This window comes from Oncorhynchus clarkii, chromosome 23 (assembly GCF_045791955.1).
Source record: "Oncorhynchus clarkii lewisi isolate Uvic-CL-2024 chromosome 23, UVic_Ocla_1.0, whole genome shotgun sequence".
NCBI lineage: Eukaryota > Metazoa > Chordata > Actinopteri > Salmoniformes > Salmonidae > Oncorhynchus > Oncorhynchus clarkii.
Window position 1 is genome coordinate 23,792,619 of NC_092169.1, and position 23,570 is coordinate 23,816,188.

At 43.1% G+C, this 23,570-nt stretch overlaps 1 protein-coding gene across 7 annotated transcripts in view; it reads right to left on the bottom strand.

Moving 5' to 3' along the window:
- The window catches only part of LOC139381150 (discs, large homolog 5a (Drosophila)), a 61,537-nt gene that overhangs the window by 7,015 nt on the left and 30,952 nt on the right, over positions 1-23,570 (bottom strand). For 3 of the 7 annotated variants that reach the window (XR_011628526.1, XM_071124498.1, XM_071124496.1), the window contains exons 12-30: positions 20,071-20,203; positions 19,732-19,859; positions 19,450-19,625; positions 17,956-18,059; positions 16,379-16,471; positions 14,831-15,919; positions 14,021-14,141; positions 12,361-12,514; positions 11,068-11,204; positions 10,815-10,904; positions 9,969-10,137; positions 8,573-8,650; positions 7,625-7,787; positions 7,166-7,299; positions 6,695-6,859; positions 6,374-6,560; positions 4,742-4,890; positions 346-516; positions 70-263 (exon numbers count right to left, since the gene is read on the bottom strand). Coding sequence is in view for 6 of the 7 variants with exons in the window: in XM_071124498.1 (XP_070980599.1) it covers positions 70-263; positions 346-516; positions 4,742-4,890; positions 6,374-6,560; positions 6,695-6,859; positions 7,166-7,299; positions 7,625-7,787; positions 8,573-8,650; positions 9,969-10,137; positions 10,815-10,904; positions 11,068-11,204; positions 12,361-12,514; positions 14,021-14,141; positions 14,831-15,919; positions 16,379-16,471; positions 17,956-18,059; positions 19,450-19,625; positions 19,732-19,859; positions 20,071-20,203 (3,635 nt within the window). In the remaining variant the exon portion in view is untranslated. The remainder of the gene's footprint in view (positions 1-69; positions 264-345; positions 517-4,741; positions 4,891-6,373; positions 6,561-6,694; positions 6,860-7,165; positions 7,300-7,624; positions 7,788-8,572; positions 8,651-9,968; positions 10,138-10,814; positions 10,905-11,067; positions 11,205-12,360; positions 12,515-14,020; positions 14,142-14,830; positions 15,920-16,378; positions 16,472-17,955; positions 18,060-19,449; positions 19,626-19,731; positions 19,860-20,070; positions 20,204-23,570) is intronic. The other 4 variants (XM_071124500.1, XM_071124499.1, XM_071124497.1 and 1 more) reach the window with 4 other exon arrangements.

The window sequence follows — 23,570 nt, forward strand, 5'->3', positions numbered from 1 at the left end:
ACCTAGCCTGTAGGTAGTTACACTCCAGCCCAATTCTCTATCCATGTAAAGGTGTGTGTGTCCCCTCACCCTCTAGGAATGGTATAGAGTCTGTGCTAATGGCGTCCAGAGCCACCAGTTCCTTGCCATCTTTGGAGCCGCTGCGTTTGTGTTTGTGCTTCCTCCTGAAGAAGGATCGCCTGGCGGCGGCAGAGAGGCTCTTACTGTCCTTGTCGTCTTTCAGCTCTGTCATACTGTGTCTACGGTACAACTCCTGGTCCATCCTACACAGACACACAATATAATTACACAAGAGCCATGACGCGTGTGTGTGTGTGTGTGTGTATGCGTCTGCATGCGTCTCACATGTATTTGCTGGGTATCTGTCCTCTCTGGATCTGCTGTGCATTCTCATCCAGCTGCCAGGCCATCCAGGTGCCAAAGCTGCCCTTTGGTAGAGTATCATCCACATACAGGATGTCATCCTTCTTAAAACTAAGGTCCAGCTCTGCCTCCACTGTCCGCTCATAAAGTGCTCTGGAGAGATGGAGGTAAGGAGGGTAGGAAGAAAGAATGGAGGGAGAGAAAGGAAGAGAGGGTTAGTGTGTGTGCGCGCATGCGTGTTCAGTGTCCGTGTGTGCAACCCTGCACCCAGTATGGTTGGAGCCCCATAACTCTTTCGAAGTATATCTGTGGGGCTGTGTGCAGAGTTAGTGCCAATGACATCACGACCCAGCCTGTATGACTAGTGACTGCGGCTGCCATGCAGAAACTCCGACTAAGTCCCAAATGGCACCATATTCCTTATATAGTGCACTACCTTTGACCAGATCCCAATGAGGTCTGGTTTATAAAAAAAAAGAAAATGGGTACTGTATAGGGAATAAGGTGCCATTTGGGACACAACCTCTCAGCTTTCTACAGACTTCTAACAACAAACAGCTGCACTTACCAACAGACTTCCCCCTCTTCATTCACAGCCTTTATTTACTGTATGGTCTGTCTCAGTCTGTCTTGAGCCTACATAGATGCAAAGTGACAGACATGCGCTCACGCAGACACTTGCTACAAGGGCATTTAGTCTTGTAGTCTAGGCATTTAGTCTCCCCAGTCTGTCCGCAGGTAAACCAACCCTGCTGAATATATGATAGATAGTATCTCTAGGGAGTTAGATGGTGGATGGGATGGTCCTCCTGGATGTGGGACCTAATTGCTTTAGATGAAGAGAAAGTGCATCTTTCCCTTATCAATCTACACACAATACACCATATTGACAAAGCAAAAACAGATTAACAATTCTGCAAATGTATTGAAAATTAAAATCTGAATTAACCCATTTACATAAGTATTCAGACCCTTTACTCAGTACTTTGTTGAAGCACCATAAGCAGCAATTACAACCTCGAGTTTTCTTGGGTATGACGTGACAAGCTTGGCACGCCTGTATTTGGGGAGTTTCTCCTGCATCGTCTTGCCTGTGCTTAGGGTCATTGTCCTATTGGAAGGTGAACCTTCGCCCCAGTCTGAGGTCCTGAGTGCTCTGGAGCAGGACCTCAATTGTCAAGTAAAGATAACTTAATAGAAAATCACCCAGTAAAATCCTACTTGAGTAAACGTAATTGCTAAAAAATACTGAAGTATCCAAGTAAAAGTACAAATAAAAAAATACTGATAGTAAGCAAACCAGATGGCACAATTTAGACATAATTTACAAACAAAGCATGTGTTTAGTGAGTCCGCCAGATCAGAGGCAGTAGGGATGACCAGGGATGTTCTCTTGATAAGCTTGTGAATTGAATCATTTTCTGTCCTTCTAAGCATTCAAAATGTAACGAGTACTTTTGGGTGTCATGGAAAATGTATGGAGTAAAAATACAATTTTCTTTAGGCATGTAGTGAAGTAAAAGTAGTCAAAAATATACATAGTAAGTACAGATACCCCAAAAAACTACTTAAGTAGTACTTTATAGTATTTTTACTTAAGTACTTTACACCACTGGTTGTCATCAAGGATCTTTCTGTACTTTGCTCCATTCATCTTTCCCTCGATCCTGTCTCCCAGTCCCTGCCGCTGAAAAACATGATAGCATGATGCTGCTGCCACAACTATGCTTCACCGTAGGGATTGTGCAAGGTTTCCTCTAGATGTGACGCTTGTCATTCAGGCCAAAAAGTTCAACCTTAGTTTCATCAGACCAGATAATCTGGTTTCTCATGGTCTGAGAGTCCTTTTGGCAAACTCCAAGTGGGCTGTCATATGTCTTTTACTGAGGAGTGGCTTCCGTCTGGCCACTCTACTATAAAGTCCTGATTGGTGAAGTGCTACAGAGATGGTTGTCCTTCTGGAACATTCTCCCATCTCCACAGAGAACAGAGGGTTCTTGGTTAACTTCCCGATTGCTCAGTTTGGCCGGGTGGCCCAGCTCTAGGAAGAGTGTTGGTGGTTCCAAACTTCTTCCACTTAAGAATGATGGAGGCCACTGTGTTCTTGGGGACCTTCAATGCTTCAGAAATGTTATGGTACCTTTCCCCAGATCTGTGCCTCGACACAATCCTGTCTTGGCACTATACAGAGAATTCCTTCGACCTCATGGCTTGGTTTTTGCTCTGACATGCACTATCAACAGTGGGACCTGATATAGACATGTGTGTCTTTCCAAATCATGTCCAATCAATTGATTTACTAAAAGGTGGACTCCAATCAAGTCGTAGAAACATCTCAAGAATGATCAATGGAAACAAGATGCACCTGAGATCAATTTCAAGTCTCATAGCAAAAGGTCTAAATACTTAAATACAAAAACTACCTTTTTTATGTATTACATTTTTTTTTTTAGATCATGTTTTCGCTTTGTCATTATGGGGTATTATTTCAATTGAATCCATTTAAAATTCAGGCTGTAAAGAATGCACTGTATGTGCTCAGAAAGTATTCACACCCCTCAACTTTGTCCACATTTTGTTGTGTTACAGCCTGAATTTCAAATGGATTAAATTGAGATTGTGGAACTTAACATTTCTAACAAATTCATAAAAAAATGTAAAGCTGAATATCTTGAGTCAATAAGCATTCAACCCCTTTTATGTGCTCAACAATTCACAAGTTGCACGTGTGCAATAATAGTGTATACCATGATTTTTAAATGACTACCCCATCTCTGTACCCACATATACAATTATCGACAAGGTCCTCAGTCAAGCAGTGAATTTCAAGCACATTTCAAAGCACCTATTGGTAGATGTGTAAAAATAATAAATAAAAAAAAAGCTGAGAGAATATTCCTTTCAGCGTGGTTAACTTGTTAATTACACAGTCACCACAAAAATACAGGCGTCCTTCCTAACTCAGTTGCCGGAGAGGAAGGAAACCGCTCAGGGAGTACACCATGAGCTCAGTGTTAATTTTAAAACAAGTTAGAGCTTAATGGCAGTGATAGGAGATAACTGAGGATGGATCAACAACATTGTAGTTATGCCAAAATACTAACATAAATGACAGTGTGAAAAGGAAGCCTGTAAAAGACAATATTCCAAAACATGCATCCTGTTTGCAATCAGGCACTAAATATATTGCTTAAAAAATTGCTTAGAAATGAACTCTTTGTCCTGAATACAAAGCGTTATGTTTGGGGCAAATTCAACACATCAGAGTACCACCCTCATCATATTTCAAGCATGGTGGTGGCTGCATCATGTTGTGGGTATGCTTGTCATCGGCAAGGACTAGGGAGTTTTTTTGGATAAAAATAAACTGAACAGATCTAAGCACAGGCTAAATCCTTGAGGAAAACTTGGTTCAGCCACTGGGAGACAAATTCACCTTTCAGCATGACAATAACCTAAAACAAAAGGCCAAATATACACTGGATTTGCTTACCAAGACTACATTGACTGATAATCACTGCCAAAGGTGATTCGAACATGTATTGACTCAGGGGGTTGAATATTCATCTAATCAAGATACGGTGTTAAATTGTTCATCACAAAAAAAAAAATGGAAAAATATACTATTTTTTGTAGTTTGGTGACAACACATTTCAATGAAATCCAAAATGTGGAAAAGGGGGTGTGAATGTTTTTTTTAAATTATATATATATAAAAGCAGTTAACCCACTGTTCCTAGGCCGTCATTGAAAATAAGAATTTGTTCTAAACTGATTTGCCTAGTTAAATAAAGGTGTGTGTGTATATGTATGTATGTATGTATGTATGTATGTATGTATGTATGTATGTATGTATGTGTATATATATATATATATATACACATACATACATACATACATACATACATACATACATACACATATACACACACACCTTTATTTAACTAGGCAAATCAGTTTAGAACAAATTCTTATTTATATATATAAATATATATATATATATACACATACATACATACATACATACATACATACATACATACATACATACATACATACATACATACATATACATATACACACACACCTTTATTTAACTAGGCAAATCAGTTTAGAACAAATTCTTATTTTCAATGACGGCCTAGGAACAGTGGGTTAACTGCTTTGTTCAGGGGCAGAATGACAGATTTTTACCTTGTCAGTTCGGGGATTCGATCTTGCAACCTTTCGGTTACTAGTCCAACGCTCTAACCACTAGGCTACATGCCGCCCCACAGAATACTTTCTGAAGGCATAGAAGTGGAGGTGCATGAGGTACAGATCGCATTGAGGGTATCATGAAAAACAGGCACTTTGGGGACAGGATATGTGTGTGTACCTGATATAGAAGCCGTCCCCCGGTGTGTCTTTGACAATGTTGAAGTCGTCCTGTCGTTGTTGGACTTTGAGTGTGACCGTCTCGGCTGGCTTCAGCATCTCTACATACACCTCCTCCACTGTCTTGTTCTTCATGTTTACTGACCCACACTGAGAGAGAGAATTTGAATTTAAAATGGCCTTTACTGGGTCAACACCATACATTACACAAACAAATGAAAACAAACATTCAAATTTCAACCGTAACAAATTATAACGAAAAGAGGGAGATCAAGAGTGTGGGCGTGCACAAGAGAGAGAGAGAAGAGGAAAGGAGGAGGGAAATCCCTTGGCTGTATGAAGTGTCCGTCTATTGATTCATTCTGGGGGGGAGGAGGATGATGACAGAAGATGAGAATTGCCAGGGGGATGAAAGGTGAAAGCTTTACTGCGTGTTCTGTCCTGATGAAAAAGCTCTAGGTCTGTTTGGAGAACAGAGCTTATAGGGACAGGGAGGGAGCATGCCAGGAATGGGATAGTATGAGTTAGATCGACCACAGTATGTCATGATAGAGAAAGAGGGGGGCAATCGATGAAGGAACAAAGACAGGCAGGAGGAATGGTAATGAGCTATGGAAAAGATACTGCAGGGTGCAAACTGTTCACTTAGAAAAAAGTTATTATACAATCTGTGTGTGTGTGTGTGTGTGTGTGTGTGTGTGTGTGTGTGTGTGTGTGTGTGTGTGTGTGTGTGAAGGATGTGCAGGATTATTCAAAATATCTGAACATTTAAACTGATTTTAACACAAAAGGCTTTATCTAAATTAAATGAAGATATCCATGTGATATTGTTACATACAAGGATATACCATGACATTTCAAATCTTTCATTTAATGAAACAAACTGTTCAAAGTTGTTTTTATGACGTGCACCTTTCGCCCCATAAATAAAGAACGGCAACCTTCACGTGAGTAGCTTGTTGTTAATGTTGGCCAATCAGAGGCTCAATGCTTTGCAAGTTGAGTGAGCGTTCACTAATGCAATGCAATATGGAATAAAATAACAGAATTAAAAGTTAGGGTAATGAAGAGTAGGCTATAAAGAGAAACCGGTAGGCTGTTTTATTTGAATTGGGTTGGGGAGAAAGTGTAGCATATGGCCTTAATTAGCCTACCTAGCTATAGTTGGAGAAAAACTATTTTCTTGCCACTTTGATACTAAAGTTACTTTTTCGTAGCAGATTAGGAGACTGAGGTTATGGTTAGGAAAAGGGTTTGGGTTAGTGAAAATGCAAAAAAAGTATGTAGCTAGCTTCTATAGGCTACTCCAGTCAAGACAGGCACTGTTATAAAATAACATAGTGAATGCTTCAAGTGACTGCTTTAGCTAGTCTTGGCTGTAGCAAAATGTCCTTTGTGTCTCACTCTCTCCCTCTGTCTGCTCGCAACACACACCGCCCCATATAAACTCTGCAGGCCGCTGAAGCAATAGAGCCAGCCTCTCCCCCGCGCAGCAGTGCTCAAGTACGTATTTTTTTAATATCCGGATATCCAACAAAAATAAATACTATTCGAATAGCGCCATTTTTTCAAAACACCATCCCTAGTGTCTCAAATCAAATCTGCACACATGCTGGTTTATGTAAAAACCTACCTCCAGTATGAGGTCCCCAGGCTGCAGACCCTCTGTTCCCCTAGCAGGGCTGTCCTCTTCCAGACTCTCTACATAGACCCCGCGGAGGTTCCCTCCACATAGCCCCAGCCCCAGTTCTGCCCCCTGGGCTCTGCGCACCGTCACCACCCGTGGTTCACACACCTTACGACTACCCTCTGACAACATCCTGGATGGGGAGGGAAGAAGAAAACTTTACTAATCCTTACGAAACGGAAATGTGTCTGCTGCTGTATCCAACCCTTGCAGTACAAACACACATTAGGTTAGAGAGGCTGGAGCAGTCAGAGGTGTGTTTGTTACCTGATGAAACTATGAGGACTAGTTGTAGGGGTGGTCTGTTTGGAGGAGGGGGTGAGTGTTCCTTCGTCTTGTTCACTCAGAGTGTCTATAGTAGAGTGGTTGTCAGGGGTGGTGGCTCCACTGCCATGGGGAGTTGACTGGCTGCTCACCGGCTCCAGACGAGAACTACACACGCAAAGAGAGAGAAACAAAAACCTTAATACCTCAGTCAAATGAATGGGAGAGATTGGTGCCATCTATTTAAATTGGATAGAGGTGCCAAATGATGCCTGTATATTTCTCCAGATGATTACTTTGGGATTTACATAATAAATGGCATGGTCGGAGGTCAACTTTACACCACTTTTGAACTATGAATAACATTTGGTCTTTGATTACCTTTCATTTAAAAAACTAACCTCTGGGAAGATTATATATTTTTTTTTAAATGTGGATTTTGAATGGTTTTCCAGCTGTGTGTGTGTGTATGACCTGGAGCGTGAGTGGTTTCCCAGCTGGTACATGTGGGGGTTGTACTGAGCCATGATGGTGATGGTGTCACACTGCTGACCAATTATCAGCCTGGCTTGCTGCTCTGTGGCATTACGCAAGTTAATACCATTATACTGGAGGAGGGGAGATGAAACAGAGGAAAGAAAAGGTAAGATGTTATTGAAATAAACCTCACTGAAAATAAATAGCACTTCTCAATTGTCATTCTCAGGCATGAACGGCTGACTAGGTAACTCTAGATAAGAACAACTGCTAAATGACAAAAATGCTAAATGTAATGTTTTATTCCATGAGGGGGAACTGGAGTATGTGTAGTCTAGATGTTGACTGCAGCCAGCGCAGTCGCTTGCACATCGTCACATTTATAATTTCCTCTTGAGCTGAAACGGATATGACCCTTAACCCTGGCAGGAAGGAGCAATGAAACAGGAAAGTTACCTCGAGGAGTTGGTCGCCGTACTCCAGCCCGGCCTGATGGGCGATGCTGCCTCCGGTTACCTTGGAGACGAAGATACCGCCGTTCTCGCCGCTGACGATAGAAATGCCCAGAGGCTCCGCCCCTTTGTGAACGATCACATTACGAGGTTCCTCCAGGTACGGCCTGACGGGAGGGAGGGATGAGAAACTTCAGAGCTGCATCTCATCTCCCCTATGAGGGTATTGCCAAAAGTTGTGCACTACATAGGGATTAGGGTGCTATGAAACTCTCATATTGATTTTCACAAGACAGAGACATATTACATATCACATGAAAAACCAACAGATAGAAATAACAGAGAGACTGTGTGCTACAAGGAGAAGACAAGTAAAAGATCCAGAGGTTGTGAGGTGGACAGAGTTATCGTCACATTCAGCCTGGTGACTAGCATTGGGCCCAAACACACTCAGAATGCCATCCCATCTGCAAAAGGGCACGGACATTCAGTATCATGCAGCCTCAGTGAGGACTTCACACATGAAACTGGCCACATCATTTCAACAATTCCAACCATACAAACACAAAACCGTCAGTGACAATTGAGACGCAGCACACGTCTATCTATCTTCTCCGGTTCAAGAGGAATAGTTGAGATGTTTTCTGGATCTTTTCCATGAAACGCAGGCTAATGTAAACCTGGCGTGCACTGACCTGTTCAACAGAGAAGTGGGATGTAGGCCTAGCTGCTGTTCAGGGGTGAGAAATACCACACAGCACATGCTCTACACATTCCAAGTCTCTATGGGCTCTGCCTGGAAACAACTCCTGGCTCCTAATTACAAGACGGGGGGGGGGGGGGGCAAGGAGTTGTTTCTGAAGTGGGCCTGTGTCTACATCTTAATTTCAGTATTTCTATCCAACACTCAAGCAAGGTAACAGTAAGACCATCAGTCAGTCAGTCAACAAACCTGAGGCTCCTGAGAGAGGAGAACCTCGGCCTAGCAGCCAAAGGGATCCTCAGAAAAGACCTGTTACGGTGCAGAGACCTGGAGACATTTACACACACGGCAGATGGAAGAGAAGAAACGAGAGAGGAGATGGACGAGAGAAAAAACAGACACGAAGTGGACAGGAAGGACAGACAGTAAAAGAAAACAGACGGAAATGCAGAGGCCAAACAGGTCTGGTGTGAGAAGAAGAAACGAAATATTACAGAAGGAAAATAGCCTGGTTCCTTCTGCATGTGTTTAGCAAACCCTTCTAACACACAAACATGCATACGTACACATCACACACACTTTTACACCCATGTGCTACTGCTACTACTCTTTTCTTTATTTAATTCTTATCATCATAAATCATGATGACTAGTCACTTTATCCTGCCTTCATGTACATATCTACTTCAAATATCTGGTACCTCTGCACATTGATCTGGTACTCCCTGTATATAGCTCCACATTGATCTGGTACTGGTGCTCCCTCTATATAGCTCCACATTGATCTGGTACAGGTGCTCCCTGTATATAGCTCCACATTGATCTGGTGCTGGTACTCCCTGTATATAGCTCCACGCTGATCTGGTACTGGTGCTCCCTGTATATAGCTCCACATTGATCTGGTACTGGTACTCCCTGTATATAGCTCCACACTGATCTGGTACTGGTACTCCCTGTATATAGCTCCACACTGATCTGGTACTGGTACTCCCTGTATATAGCTCCATTCTTATGTATTTTATTTTACTATTTTTACTATTTTATTTTTAAACTTTGCATAGTTGGGAAGGGCTCGTAAGCATGCATTTGATGGTAAAGTCTACACCAGTTGTATTCGGCGCATGTGACAAATTTGATCATTCCACTGGCATGGTCAGAGGAGTTGGCTAAAGCACAAACAGATCTGGGACCAGGCTACAAGGAGAAACGACAGCAACACTCAACTGACCTTAATGCTGCATATACCAAGAGCATTATAGCTGATATATAATCTACGCATCACACACTTCCTACCTGTACTCCTTTAGACCAGTGTTATTTAATATATTCTAGTACTAGTCCACCTGAGTTAGCTTTAATTGAACCTTTATTTAACGAGGCAAGTCAGTTAAGAACAAATTCTTATTTACAATGACGGTCTACCCAGAAGACGCTGGGCCAATTCTGTGTCGCCCTATGGGACTCCCAATCACGGCCAGTTGTGATACAGCCAGCTAACAAAGAGCTTGGTGATTATTTGACCAATTGAATGAGGATTGCTAGTAGTGGAAAAGAGCAAATAAATAAAACTGCTGGGGATACTCCATTCCACACCATGTTTTAGACTGTCCAGCCCTATCTCACGTTTGTCATCTTTCCCATCCTACCGGTCTTTCCTCCGCTCTCCAATTGGCACAGGGCTGACGGAGATTCTGGGCAGGGTGGATATGGAGCTCTGTGATTGGCTGCTGGCGAAGGAGGAAGTCTCCAGGTTCAGAGGTGATTGGGGGGGAGTGATGAGGCTGGGACTGCTGCACTCTGAATGTGACAGGGAGCCTGGAGAGGGGTGGCGGGGAGAGAGGATAAGAGACTTTAAATGAGATATTAAGATGAGATCGTACTTTATTAATTCCCAAGGGAAAATTTGTTTGTCATTCTTACAACCATAGTAAAAACAATTAAAGTACTCACAACAGTTAAAACATGGTAGTAGAGCGAAAGCGAGAGTGAGAAAGGGAAAGAATTGGTCCATAGTTACAGTGTCATTTCTCAGACAGGTAACCAGGTTGTAAATATCCTGACACAAGCATATTAACACCCAGCTTTAATGGCCCAGGACACAAAATCTATATGGTTAAAGTGTTTCCCTGTGTTTGGTGTTTTTTCAACAGTAGATTAGTGTTTCCCTGTGTCCAACTTTTTCAGCAGTAGATTACAGAACAGCACCTTTAAATGACCTGCTAACAGGGGTATCACATCTCAGAGAAAAAACAAGTGTAGTCAGCTGTTTGATTTGGAATAATATTCTTTAGTTGAGTGGAAAATGAGCATTCTAAAGTCCCCTTGGGACCAGAGTCAGGTAATATTGGTTGAGAGGTACAGTATTCAGGGAATAGGCATCTTAATACGTGTTCATTCATCCATCCACTCATTTGTTAATTCATTAATTTGTCTATCCACCCACTAAACTAATTTGTTTGTTCAATTATGCATCAATCCATCCATGCACGTACCTCTGTCAGAGCCCAGCATAGATCGAGGGTAGCGGGGAGTGGAGGGGATCTTAATCCTCTCGTTCCGGTACTGGACGTTACTGGAAGAATCTGATGCAATAGAGGAAAAGTCCATCAGTGTGTGTGTGTGTGCGCGCGCGCGTATATAATACAATTAGTGTGTGTGGCATGGGTATAATAAGTATTTTTTGTGTGTGCGCAAGCATGTATAATATGAGCGCGTGTATGTGGCGTGCGTGCATGGGTGACTGACCAAGGCCCAGGCGAGCACTGGAGGGTAGTGAGTTGGTACCATGGGAGGTGCGGCTGCTGCGTGACGAGGACTCGGAGTAGTCTGCTGCTGGACGCTTTTGGCTCAGGTCCAGGCTCAGACGCCCCTGGTGCTGCGGACTGACACACACACACTCTTCCTACATAATTCATGGGTTGAACATAGCGCCACTAACGCCTTTTTATGAAAGTCATCTTAGGGACTGGTACACGACTGAATCTGCTACTCAATGCATTCTCAAACAGCACGACATCTCCAAAGGAGGCAACTATTTAGTAGGTGTCGTGGAAAATTCAGAATTTGTTGGTAACATAGGTAAGATGTTTTATATTCATCAAATGTGTGTAAGTTACTTCTCATCAAGAATGTTATTTTTGTATAATACTGTGGCGAGGTTGCAGTTATCTGTTCTATGTCAAGACTAAGTTGCATGGGCCGCAGAGAGGGGAGAGGTCAAAGTATCATCATGTGTAAACATATCTTTTGCTCCACTGTGTGTGTGCCAGTTCACTCCCTAGTTTTCCCATCGGAGATGGCAGTGTCTGGAATCATTCTCCTCTCCGTGAGCTTGTCCAGGATTGGTTGTATTTAGAATTGGTTGTATCTAAATGACAATTTGATATATGCCTGTTGATATGGAGGGTTGGTTTATGGTTCTGGGGTTTGAGTAAGGAGACAAAGCTGAACGATTTATTATGTCTATGCTGTCTTATCCTGTGTGCGTGTCTTTACTATAAAGGACCTCATTTGAAATGTGGAAGGGGCTCTCAGAGAATTAATGGTTAGACACTGAATCGATCTGAGAGTCACAGGGTTGTGATAGAGCTCATATAATTAAAGATGGACTTTGATAACTAACTCTGACTTGTGTGTGTGGTTTGCTCCCATGATTTGGTAAATAGAGGAAATTTCCACGACATAGGATAAACTTGTCATCATTGTAATGTTGTCAGATTGACTTTAGATGTAGTATAACATTAGCTAGCTAGCTAAGATTGAGGGGAGAGAACCGGATTTCAGCTAGCTAACGTTAGCATTGCAAGGTATTTTTAACCAACTAACCTAACTGAAGGCAACATTGCCATAAAGAAAAATTGCCTTCATCATAATGATGACCAAGTTGTTTCCTACTAAATATTTGCCTACTTAAGCAATGTCATATTTTCAAGCCAATAATTTAGACTAAACAATAATTTGCCCCCTTGAGGAATGACTGGGCTCCACTTTTCGGGGTAGTTATTCTGTCGGGGTAGTTATTCTGTCTGGGGTAATTACCTGGGGTGTTGGTTGTTGTGCTGGTGTTGGCAGATCTGGGAGGAGACAGAGGGACAGTTGTTGGTGTGGACTCTGTGGCTGCGGACTGTGTAGACTGGGTTCCTCATCACTGCGGTCACCGCTGGACACGGGGCCAGGCCACGATGGGCCGAGTCTGATAGAACACACACAAACACTGATTAGAGAACAACAACAACCACCACACCGGTTAAATAGGAGGAACACACACTGGCTAGAGAGGCTCCAGATAGGAATGTGTTATGGGTCCTCCTGAGTGGTGCAGCGGTCTAAGGCACTGCATCGCAGTGTTAAAGGCGTCACTACAGACCAGAGTTCGATCCCGGGCAGTGTCACAACCGGCCGTGATCGGGAGTCCCATAGGGCGGATCACAATTGTCTCAGCATCATCCGTGTTAGGGGAGGGTTTGGCAGGGGGACTACTTGGCTCATTGCACTTTCAGCGAATCCTTGTGGCGGGCCGGGGGATGCAGGCTGACCTTGGTCATCAGGTGAAAGGTGTTTCCTCCGACACACTGGTGCGGCTGGTTTCTGGGTTAAGTGGGCGGGTGTTAACTTCTCTAGGGTAGGGGGCAGGATTTTGAATTTTGGATGAAAAGCAGGCCCAGAAGATAGGATATGCATATAATATAATAGTAGATATGGATAGAAAACACTAAAGTTTCCAAAACTGTTAAAATAGTGTCTATGAGTATTAACAGAACTGATTTGGCAGGCGAAAACCTGAGAAAAATCCATTCCGGAAGTAGGATTTTTTTGTTGTAGTTTTCTATTCAATGCCATTACAGTGTCCATTGACTTAGGGCTTAAATTGCAGTTCCTATGCCTTCCACTAGACGTCAGTCTTTAGAAATTGTTTCAGGCTTGTATTTTGAAAAATGAGGGAGTAAGAGCAGTCTGAATGAGTGGACCCTGCAGTGTTACAGAGCTTTTTCATGGGCGCGACAGAGAGAGTGCCTTTCTTGTTTACCTTTTATATTGACAACGTTATTGTCTGGTTGAAATATTATCAATTATCGAAAACGCAAACAAAACTTAGGTTTTCGGATATAAAGAGAGACTTTATCGAACAAAAGGAACATTTATTGAATAAATGAATGTCTTCTGAGTGCCACCATATGAAGATCGTCAAAGGTAAGTGATTCATTTTATCTATATTTCTGACTTGTGTAACTTCTACTTGGCTGGTTACTGTTTGTAATGATTTGTCTGCTGGGCTATGTTCTCAAATAATCGTAAGGTATGCTTTCGATGTAAAGCATTTTTGAAATCTGAACAGTGGTTGGATTCACAAGGAGTTAATCTTTAAACCCATGTAAAATAGTCATATCTTTTCTGAATTGTTTTAATGAGTATTTTTGTATTTGAATTTGGCGCTCTGCAATCTCACTGGATGTTGGCCAGGTGGGACGCTAGCGTCCCACATACCCTAGAGAGATTAAGAAGCGCGGTTGGGCTGGTCATGTTTCTGAGGACACATGACTCGACCTTCGGCCCCTGAACCCATTAGGGAGTTGCAGCGATGAGAAGATCGAAATTGAAGAGGAAAAGAGGCTAAATTATTTATTATTTTTATTAAAAAGGAGGGAAAAAAAAGAAAAGTGTGTGTGTGTGTGTGTGTGTGTGAGAGAGAGTGACTCACTTGCAGGCAGGGTACTGTTGTAGACGGTGGAGACGAAGCCCACACTGTGTCTGTGAGAGCGGTTGGGAGAGGAGCGAAGCATCTCTCTGGGCTCTGGGGAGTGATCGTCATTGGAGTAGCTCTGATGGTTGACAGATACAGAAATCATTGGGTTTAATGATGAGGAACAGAAAGAGTAGGAGAATAAGGAGAAGGACCCATTTCAGAGTGGGACCCCAGTCACAGTCCAATGACCAGAAACAGAAAGAAGAGAACGACAGGAAGTAAACTGAAGGAGCTGTTTAAGAGTGCTGGGATGAGACCACAGCCCCCGGACTCAGCACTTTGAGCCCTGGGCTGCATATCGCCTGGAGCTCTGTACAGAGGCATCAATCACCATTGAGGCAGCCTGGTGGTGAGGCACACACAGAAAGGGCTGTAAATACTGCCACAAAAAGGCTGCCGTGTATCACCCTGGAGTACTGGCTGGGTGCGAGGCCACGCAGTGCTGGTGTTTCTCTTTTTCAATTAAGTGTTTTGAGACATAAGTTGCATCTCAGTAGTCTTAAGTGGCATGCACGTCTTGTCTCCTATGTACCTATGATGAAAATTACAGGCCTCTCTCATCTTTTTAAGTGGGAGAACTTGCACAATTGATGGCTGACTAAATACTTGTTTGCCCCACTGTATGTGAACACAACATATTAGAGGATGACTTCACCTGTTCAGTTCTTTAATGTTAATGCATATGGAGAGGAGAAGCGAGGAAGCCACTTCAGACTATTGTAATCAGCCTTAGGGAAAAGCACTCCACATTAACATCAAACAGACCTGGAAGGAGGGCAGAGTGATGGACTGGGGGGTCATCCTGCGTCGGAGAGCTGGTGCTGATTTAGGACGGGGCCTCTTCACATCAGGCTCCTCCCCCCTGGTGCGTCCAATGTCCTCATCACATGACTTCCTCGATGTCAGCACTTTCCCGTCCAGGAAGTAGTGGTTCCCGTTTCTGTCTCTTTCCCTCTCCCTTTCTCGTTCCATCTCGTGCTCCCCGTGGCCCTCCCCGGTAACCATGGAAACAGCCTCCCCCTTGCCACCTTTCCCGTCGGAGGTGAGCGTGCAGTCAGAGGCGGAATTGCTCTGCTGTTTGTGTTTGAATTTGAACGAATCACTGCGGGTAGGCGGCAGAGGGGGGGTGGGTGTGGCCGTAGAGGAGGAGGAGAGAGATTCCGTCTTGGAGGTCTGCGGGGAGTGGGCCACCAGCTGACTGGGCAACAGGTACTCTATCTTGGAAGATGGGGGAGCCATCTCAGGCCGTGGTTTGAAGGCGTCCGTGTCGAAGATGGACTTCCTCTGTTTGGGTGACTTGAAGATGGACAGCTGGGTCGGAGTCGTCGCTGTGGTCGTATCCACGGCGACAGACATCCCGCCGACGATCATCTTCGGCCAGGTACCGCCGCTGTGTTTCTTCTCCAGGGTGGTCTCCATGGTGATGCAGTCGGGGGGGCTAGAGGGGTCATAGGTCATGGGGGGTGGAGGGGGCTTGGCGTAGGGGGACCCAGAGCAGCACTCCTGGAAGGCGCTGGGGCCGTAGCGGCTCGGGGGACCCAGACCAAGGTCAGAGGACGGCCGGAGGCTGGTGGCATGGAGAGACCCCGTGGAGAAGGGCTTCCTGACGTCCCCGTAGGGGCCCATCCCCTCCTCGGCCTCCCCACCCCTGCTTTTCCTCCTCTCTCCTTGGACATTGACACTACCACCTCCCCCACTCCCACCTGTGTCGGGGCAGAAGATGTCTGTCTGTGTGGAGCTGTTGTGTTTGAGGTTACGACTGTTCCTGGAGTGGACCTCGGAGAGACGGCTGTTGGACGATGACTCGCGCAGGCTGTCGAAGATGTTCTGGCCCGACGAACTGTGAGGGAAGAACTGGGAACATAAAAGGATAGAGGACAGCGATAAAGGGGGTGTTAGGAATAGCACTAGACGAGTAAAAACTAATTTCCTTTTTTCCTAAACTCTAAACTTTCCGCCAAAAATAAAGTTCACACTATCCAGGAATCTAGTCACTGCAGTGCAGTAATATCTAGCATGTTTGTTCTTGAGAAAGTCAGTCGCTGTCCTAAAAAAAAGAGTGCCCGCTATAGCATCAAATAAGGGTGTTGCAGTGTATGGCACTACATGGACTTCAGGAGAACTTGAGTCTAAATTAAGGCTGATTTGAGGCCAGCGGGCGGTGAAGTTCAGATTCACCTTCAAGTCAAAGCCCTATGTTTAAAATAAGGCTGTTATGTGGCACCACATTGACTGGAGGAGAACTTGTCTTTAGTCTAATTTGAGGCTAGTGTGCATTCAAGGAGCTTAGTAGAGGAGCTAGTTTAGATTCACCTTCATGAGAGAGAGGCTAAGAGAGTCCCTACAGTTCCTCAGCAGTGTCTCACACTCCGTCACCGACTTGTTGTCCAGAGCGATGCCGTTGATCTGGGGGAAACAGAAGCCACATAAAAAAGTGGACACACACTACTCACTTCCCACACATCCTTCTAAAACACACATACAGTTTTGCTAGGTGGTATTGCTTTCAAGGGAGATTGAGAATTCAACTACCCTAACCCCAAATAGAGATCCCCTGCACCTGAAGAACTCAGTGCCAGAGCTTTGAGTCTGCCTGCTGCTGCAGTGGGATACTTTAGAAAATCTAGGCCAGTGATTCTTCTTAGAACTTTAACACCCCCACACTCCTTTCTCAATCCCCACATTTCCATGACAATAGGCCTGAGATGAATTATGAAATACTGCAGCAAGGAGAGGTGCGCAGGGAGAGGAAACAGGAAAGTAGGTAATGTATTCAAGCCTGAGCAAAAATATTTGTCATATATACCGATAGGTGTAGTGAAATGTGTTGTTTTACAGGGTCAGCCTTGCTAATTAGGGTTAAGTGCCTTTCTCAAGGGCACATCGGCAGATTTTTTCACCTTGTCGGCTTGGGTATTCGAACCAGCGACCTTTCAGTTACTGGCCCAACACTAGGCTACCTGCCGCCCACCCCCCAAAAAGAGTAGAGATCAGACTAGTGAACTTTTAACATCTAAAATGAAACAGTACTCTTTGAAGCATGTTATTCCATCTGGGGAGTCCAGTCTAAGTCGGAGTAATGAGCATTAAGAGTGCAGCTGTGACATATGCAAAATTGTGCACTGACTGCATATGTCGCTGTTGGTTCAGCATTTTCAAGTCCTTCGCTTACTAACATAATTAAACATATCTGTATATGTGAAATATAACCTACTACATTAAGTTATTAACGACTACAAGGACATGGTATAAGACGATACACAACCATGATTGACATCTGCAGGCATCTGGTCAAATGTTTGCTAATCACCAACACTTAGCTATCATGTCCCATATCAGCTAGCCAGGCTTCACTATTAAAGTTGAGGGTGTCAACAGGGGTGTGTCCGAACTGGCACCCCATTTCATATATTGCGCATTAGTCTCGACCTTGGCCGTATGGGCTCTGGTCAAAAACAGTACTCTGTGTAGGGAATAGGGTGCAATTTGAGACAAGCCTTGGTCTGCCATTAAAAGGTGAGTGGGGAGATATCTATGCCCAGTGGTTTTACTAAGCAGAAGAACTTCACAGTACGGACCTGGAGGATTATGACAGCAGATTCAGTAGGTGGATCATGATTAGAGAGAAGGTAATTTTGCCAGGTAGAGTGATGACTGGCTAACATTGTTTCTGTCACCAAATCACTAGAGACTAAAATGGAACAGGGGTCAAATCAGGTGGAGGAGGTGGTAGAGGTTGGAAGAGAGGAGTAGAAACAGGAGGAAGATAAGGAGGTCAGGAGGAAGATAAGGAGGTGAGGTGGAGAAGGAGGGGGCGATGGAGGAAGAACAGGAATGAAGAGTATAAGGAAAATGAGGAGGAGAAACAGAGGTGGTGGAGGAGGACTCACAGCGATAAGTCTGTCTCCAACAGTCAGAGATCCCTCCCTGGAAGCAGGACTCCCCTGGACGAGGGCTGTCACAAACACACCATTCTCCAGACCTATACCACTGTCTGGAGTAGAGAGGAGAATACAATATGTATTACATACTTCAGACCTATACCACTGTCTGGGGTAGAGAGGAGAATACAATATGTATTACACACTTCAGACCTATACCACTGTCTGGAGTAGAGAGGAGAATACAATATGTATTACACACTTCAGACCTATACCACTGTCTGGGGTAGAGAGGAGAATACAATATGTATTACACACTTCAGACCTATACCACTGTCTGGGGTAGAGAGGAGAATACAATATGTATTACACACTTCAGACCTATACCACTGTCTGGGGTAGAGAGGAGAATACAATATGTATTACACACTTCAGACCTATACCACTGTCTGGGGTAGAGAGGAGAATACAATATGTATTACACACTTCAGACCTATACCACTGTCTGGGGTAGAGAGGAGAATACAATATGTATTACACACTTCAGACCTATACCACTGTCTGGGGTAGAGAGGAGACCTATAACACTGACGTTAGAATACCAGTGAAGACATCAAAACTATGAAATAACACATATGTAGTAACCAAAAAAACAAAAAAAGTGTTAAATAAATCCAAATATATTTTATATTTGAGATTTTTCAAAGTAGCCACTCTTTGCCTTGATGACGGCATTCTCTCAACCAGTTTCGTGAAGTAATCACCTGGAATGCATTTCAATTAACCTCTTGGGTAGGGGGCAGTATTTTCACATCCGGATGAAAAGCGTGCCTAAAGTAAACTCCCTGTTACTCAGGCCCAGAAGCTACGATATGCATATAATTGGTAGATTTGGATAGAAAACACAAAAGTTTCTAAAACTGTTAAAATTATGTATGAGTATAACAGAACTGATGGCAGGAGAAACTGAGAGGACAAACATTCCCCCCCCCCCCCCCCCACCACCACTGTTTTTAATGGCTGTCACTTTTTATAAGGCGAAATCCTCCCAGATTGCAGTTTCTTTGGCTTCCACTAGATGACAGTCTTTAGAAAGAGTTTCATGCTGGTTTTTTGAAAAATTAGCCACCGTTTCTAGGTGGCTGATATAATACAACCATGCACTGAATCAATAAATCAAATCAATCACCCAATCAATCATTCAACAGAATATTAAAACAAGAACAGGGGTGAATTCATTAGTCGAATTCCGATGCAAACCGTTTTGAGACAGACCAAACATTTTTGCAACATAATCCGACTGATGAATAGACCTGTTCTAGTTTTGTTGAATGATTGCGTGATTTACAATTTATTCTAAGAACCAGACGGAAGCAAACAGAAAGAAAGGGGATGGACCAACCTGAATTTGTCGAATAGGAACTTGTTTTCTTTGCAAAACATTTTACATTTGGAGTAAATGGTTTCCTAATGAATACACACCAGGAGTGCCACAAGTGTTACCTTTGTGTCCGATCAGGTTGATGTGTACAGGGGTGACCAGCCTTCCTCCCAGGGACTTTCTCCTGCGAACCACCATGTTGATCAGCCCACCTCTGTTAAGCACTGCCTTTACCACCTGCTTCCTGTCCTTGTTGGTCAGGTCCATGTCATTTATCTTCAGCAACCAATCGTTCACTCTGAAAAGCAGGAAGTAAAAACGTGATATTGGGGATGATGAAGATGAGGAACGAACAGGGGTTTCTGAACTTGAACCTCAAGAAATTTTACAAATCAGAGAATTACCTTAACCTTCCATCTGCAATACTTCCTTTGTCCACTCTTGTCACAAATATTCCACAATCTCCTGGTAAATATGGGTCGTTTACCCCCTCTGCTATGTCAAACCCAAGTGCCTTTAAATCCATGTCATCCTGCAGGAAAACAGCTAAATTAAACATACTGGTTATCTACATACATATCAGTTCTGAGCCCCTTTATTAAGCTGGATTTTAACATTTGCTGGAAATGAATTCATCTGATCAATCAGTCAATCCATCCATTCACCCATCCAATCAATACATCAACAGTAAGTCAAATAAGCATTCAATCAAATCAATGAAAGTATTGTCTCTCCAGAATCACCCTGTCCTTCTCAAACTCCACAACCTCCGTCTCCCACTCCAGAGAGTCTGTGTCGATGGCGGAGTCATGGGAGCTGTGGGCCATCAGCTGACAAAACCTGGCCTCCTTGTCCAGCTGGCTCTCCATCTTCTCTCTGACCACAGGAAGTGATGTCACAGGTCAGAACACATCACAACAGTGTGCAGGATATATCTACATGTCACTGAGTGCATGTACACTATCTGCTAAATGAGGAAACATGTGCCTTGTAGCATTTTCATAGAGTTTCTAAATGCTGCACAACTACATCTATAGGGCACCATAGACAGACCTGCCAACCTTTTTAGAATACCAGACACATGCAGCAAATTGGAGATTCAACTTGCATGTAACTGCCGACCGGTCTGTTTCCCTCAGTCTCCTCACTCTCATCATCTGGCATAGATTTACTGACTGGCTGAAATAACAATGACTTTCTAAATTAGCTGCTAATTTTGTTATTGCACAACCTAAGCTAACTTTTTTTTCATGAGCACATGCTTAGACAAACATTATGGATCACACCTGGTTCAGTTCAGTCCTCTGAAAAGGTATTTACATAACATAAATAAAAGATTCATACTGATAAGTACAGAACATATAAAATAAATACATGTTTTGTGGAATTAGCACAGATTGTCTGCATGTTTATGCCATTACATGTAGAGCGTAGAACGGAGTTAATTATCTATAATGTTTTTCTTAGCACATGCCCCCAAGTTCAGTCTCTATAGTAGAGGAACGCTTGTCAACTCTCAAACAGGGCCAATCACTTGGACCAGCTAACAAGTATTGGCTTTTTAGACACAGTTCCAAATCAACACTAAAATAAAAATCTATTTGAAAACATAAAAACAAAAACAGGTGATCGAATTGAAACAGACCACAAACTGGCTACGCAAAGCTTAAGTAAGCTACCGCAAAGGGAATCTGAATGCTGTTCGCGAGAAGAGTCCGCTGTTTCAGTCTATGTAAAAGGTGCCTATTGTACTTATTTGCAGCACAGAGATCATTTCAGATTTTCTAAAATTCATAAAATCTCAAATCTAGTGCAGCCATTTTAGAAGCATTGCCTATATAGCCAATCCCAGACACTCATTCATTCTTCATCTAAACTCCCGACCCCATTTAATGCCAAGATGTAAATATTATATATATATTTATTTTTAATTATACTTTTGTAAAGCTTTTTGTGACGTGGATCATACTTACAGGTACAGTCCATCGGGTTGCGTGATCCTCGTAATGTTTTGTGGAATATACAACTAATGGGACGCAGAATTAAATGTATATCACGTCGCACAAATGCGACCAGTTATTTTTCGTAATTGCATTTAACTATTTCACGAGCAAATGCGAGTGAACTGCTGGCATTTTAGAGCTCACCGAATGTCTATCTTATGTTCGCTAACGTTAGCTTGAAACAATTAGAGTGTACCTTTCCACAACACGCAGAGTCAAAAGGGGATTTTGTCCATGTGTTCACGTACAGCTGACAGCCGGCAAACTCAGCATCACAACAAACAGGAGGGGCAGACACCCGGTTGATACATCGAATAATGATGCATTAATCGCCATGTCCGTTGACAAAAACTCAGAACATGTCTGTGTTGCAGAGCGATTATCGGGATGTTAAATTTACTCAGTGGAGTTATTTTGTATTAAAATGTTTTTTCATTTTTAATAATCAGGCCCTATCAATTTCTGCGTACTTTGAACTCAGATCTCGTACATGCATACATGGACAGAGAATTGCATAGTTGGTACGCAAAATGAGTGCATATTGGCAGGTCTGCATAGATATCTATAGAGCACCATAGATACAGTGCCTTGCGAAAGTATTCGGCCCCCTTGAACTTTGCGACCTTTTGCCACATTTCAGGCTTCAAACATAAAGATATAAAACTGTATTTTTTGTGAAGAATCAACAACAAGCGGGACACAATCATGAAGTGGAACGACATTTATTGGATATTTCAAACTTTTTTAACAAATCAAAAACTGAAAAATTGGGCGTGCAAAATTATTCAGCCCCCTTAAGTTAATACTTTGTAGCGCCACCTTTTGCTGCGATTACAGCTGTAAGTCGCTTGGGGTATGTCTATCAGTTTTGCACATCGAGAGACTGAAATTTTTTCCCATTCCTCCTTGCAAAACAGCTCGAGCTCAGTGAGGTTGGATGGAGAGCATTTGTGAACAGCAGTTTTCAGTTCTTTCCACAGATTCTCGATTGGATTCAGGTCTGGACTTTGACTTGGCCATTCTAACACCTGGATATGTTTATTTTTGAACCATTCCATTGTAGATTTTGCTTTATGTTTTGGATCATTGTCTTGTTGGAAGACAAATCTCCGTCCCAGTCTCAGGTCTTTTGCAGACTCCATCAGGTTTTCTTCCAGAATGGTCCTGTATTTGGCTCCATCCATCTTCCCATCAATTTTAACCATCTTCCCTGTCCCTGCTGAAGAAAAGCAGGCCCAAACCATGATGCTGCCACCACCATGTTTGACAGTGGGGATGGTGTGTTCAGCTGTGTTGCTTTTACGCCAAACATAACGTTTTGCATTGTTGCCAAAAAGTTCAATTTTGGTTTCATCTGACCAGAGCACCTTCTTCCACATGTTTGGTGTGTCTCCCAGGTGGCTTGTGGCAAACTTTAAACGACACTTTTTATGGATATCTTTAAGAAATGGCTTTCTTCTTGCCACTCTTCCATAAAGGCCAGATTTGTGCAATATACGACTGATTGTTGTCCTATGGACAGAGTCTCCCACCTCAGCTGTAGATCTCTGCAGTTCATCCAGAGTGATCATGGGCCTCTTGGCTGCATCTCTGATCAGTCTTCTCCTTGTATGAGCTGAAAGTTTAGAGGGACGGCCAGGTCTTGGTAGATTTGCAGTGGTCTGATACTCCTTCCATTTCAATATTATCGCTTGCACAGTGCTCCTTGGGATGTTTAAAACTTGGGAAATCTTTTTGTATCCAAATCCGGCTTTAAACTTCTTCACAACAGTATCTCGGACCTGCCTGGTGTGTTCCTTCTTCTTCGTGATGCTCTCTGCGCTTTTAACGGACCTCTGAGACTATCACAGTGCAGGTGCATTTATACGGAGACTTGATTACACACAGGTGGATTGTATTTATCATCATTAGTCATTTAGGTCAACATTGGATCATTCAGAGATCCTCACTGAACTTCTGGAGAGAGTTTGCTGCAATGAAAGTAAAGGGGCTGAATAATTTTGCACGACCAATTTTTCAGTTTTTGATTTGTTAAAAAAGTTTGAAATATCCAATAAATGTCGTTCCACTTCATGATTGTGTCCCACTTGTTGTTGATTCTTCACAAAAAAATACAGTTTTATATCTTTATGTTTGAAGCCTGAAATGTGGCAAAAGGTTGCAAAGTTCAAGGGGGCCGAATACTTTCGCAAGGCACTGTATCTATAAGGCAAAGCAACCTTTCAAAGTGCTGCAAGGGA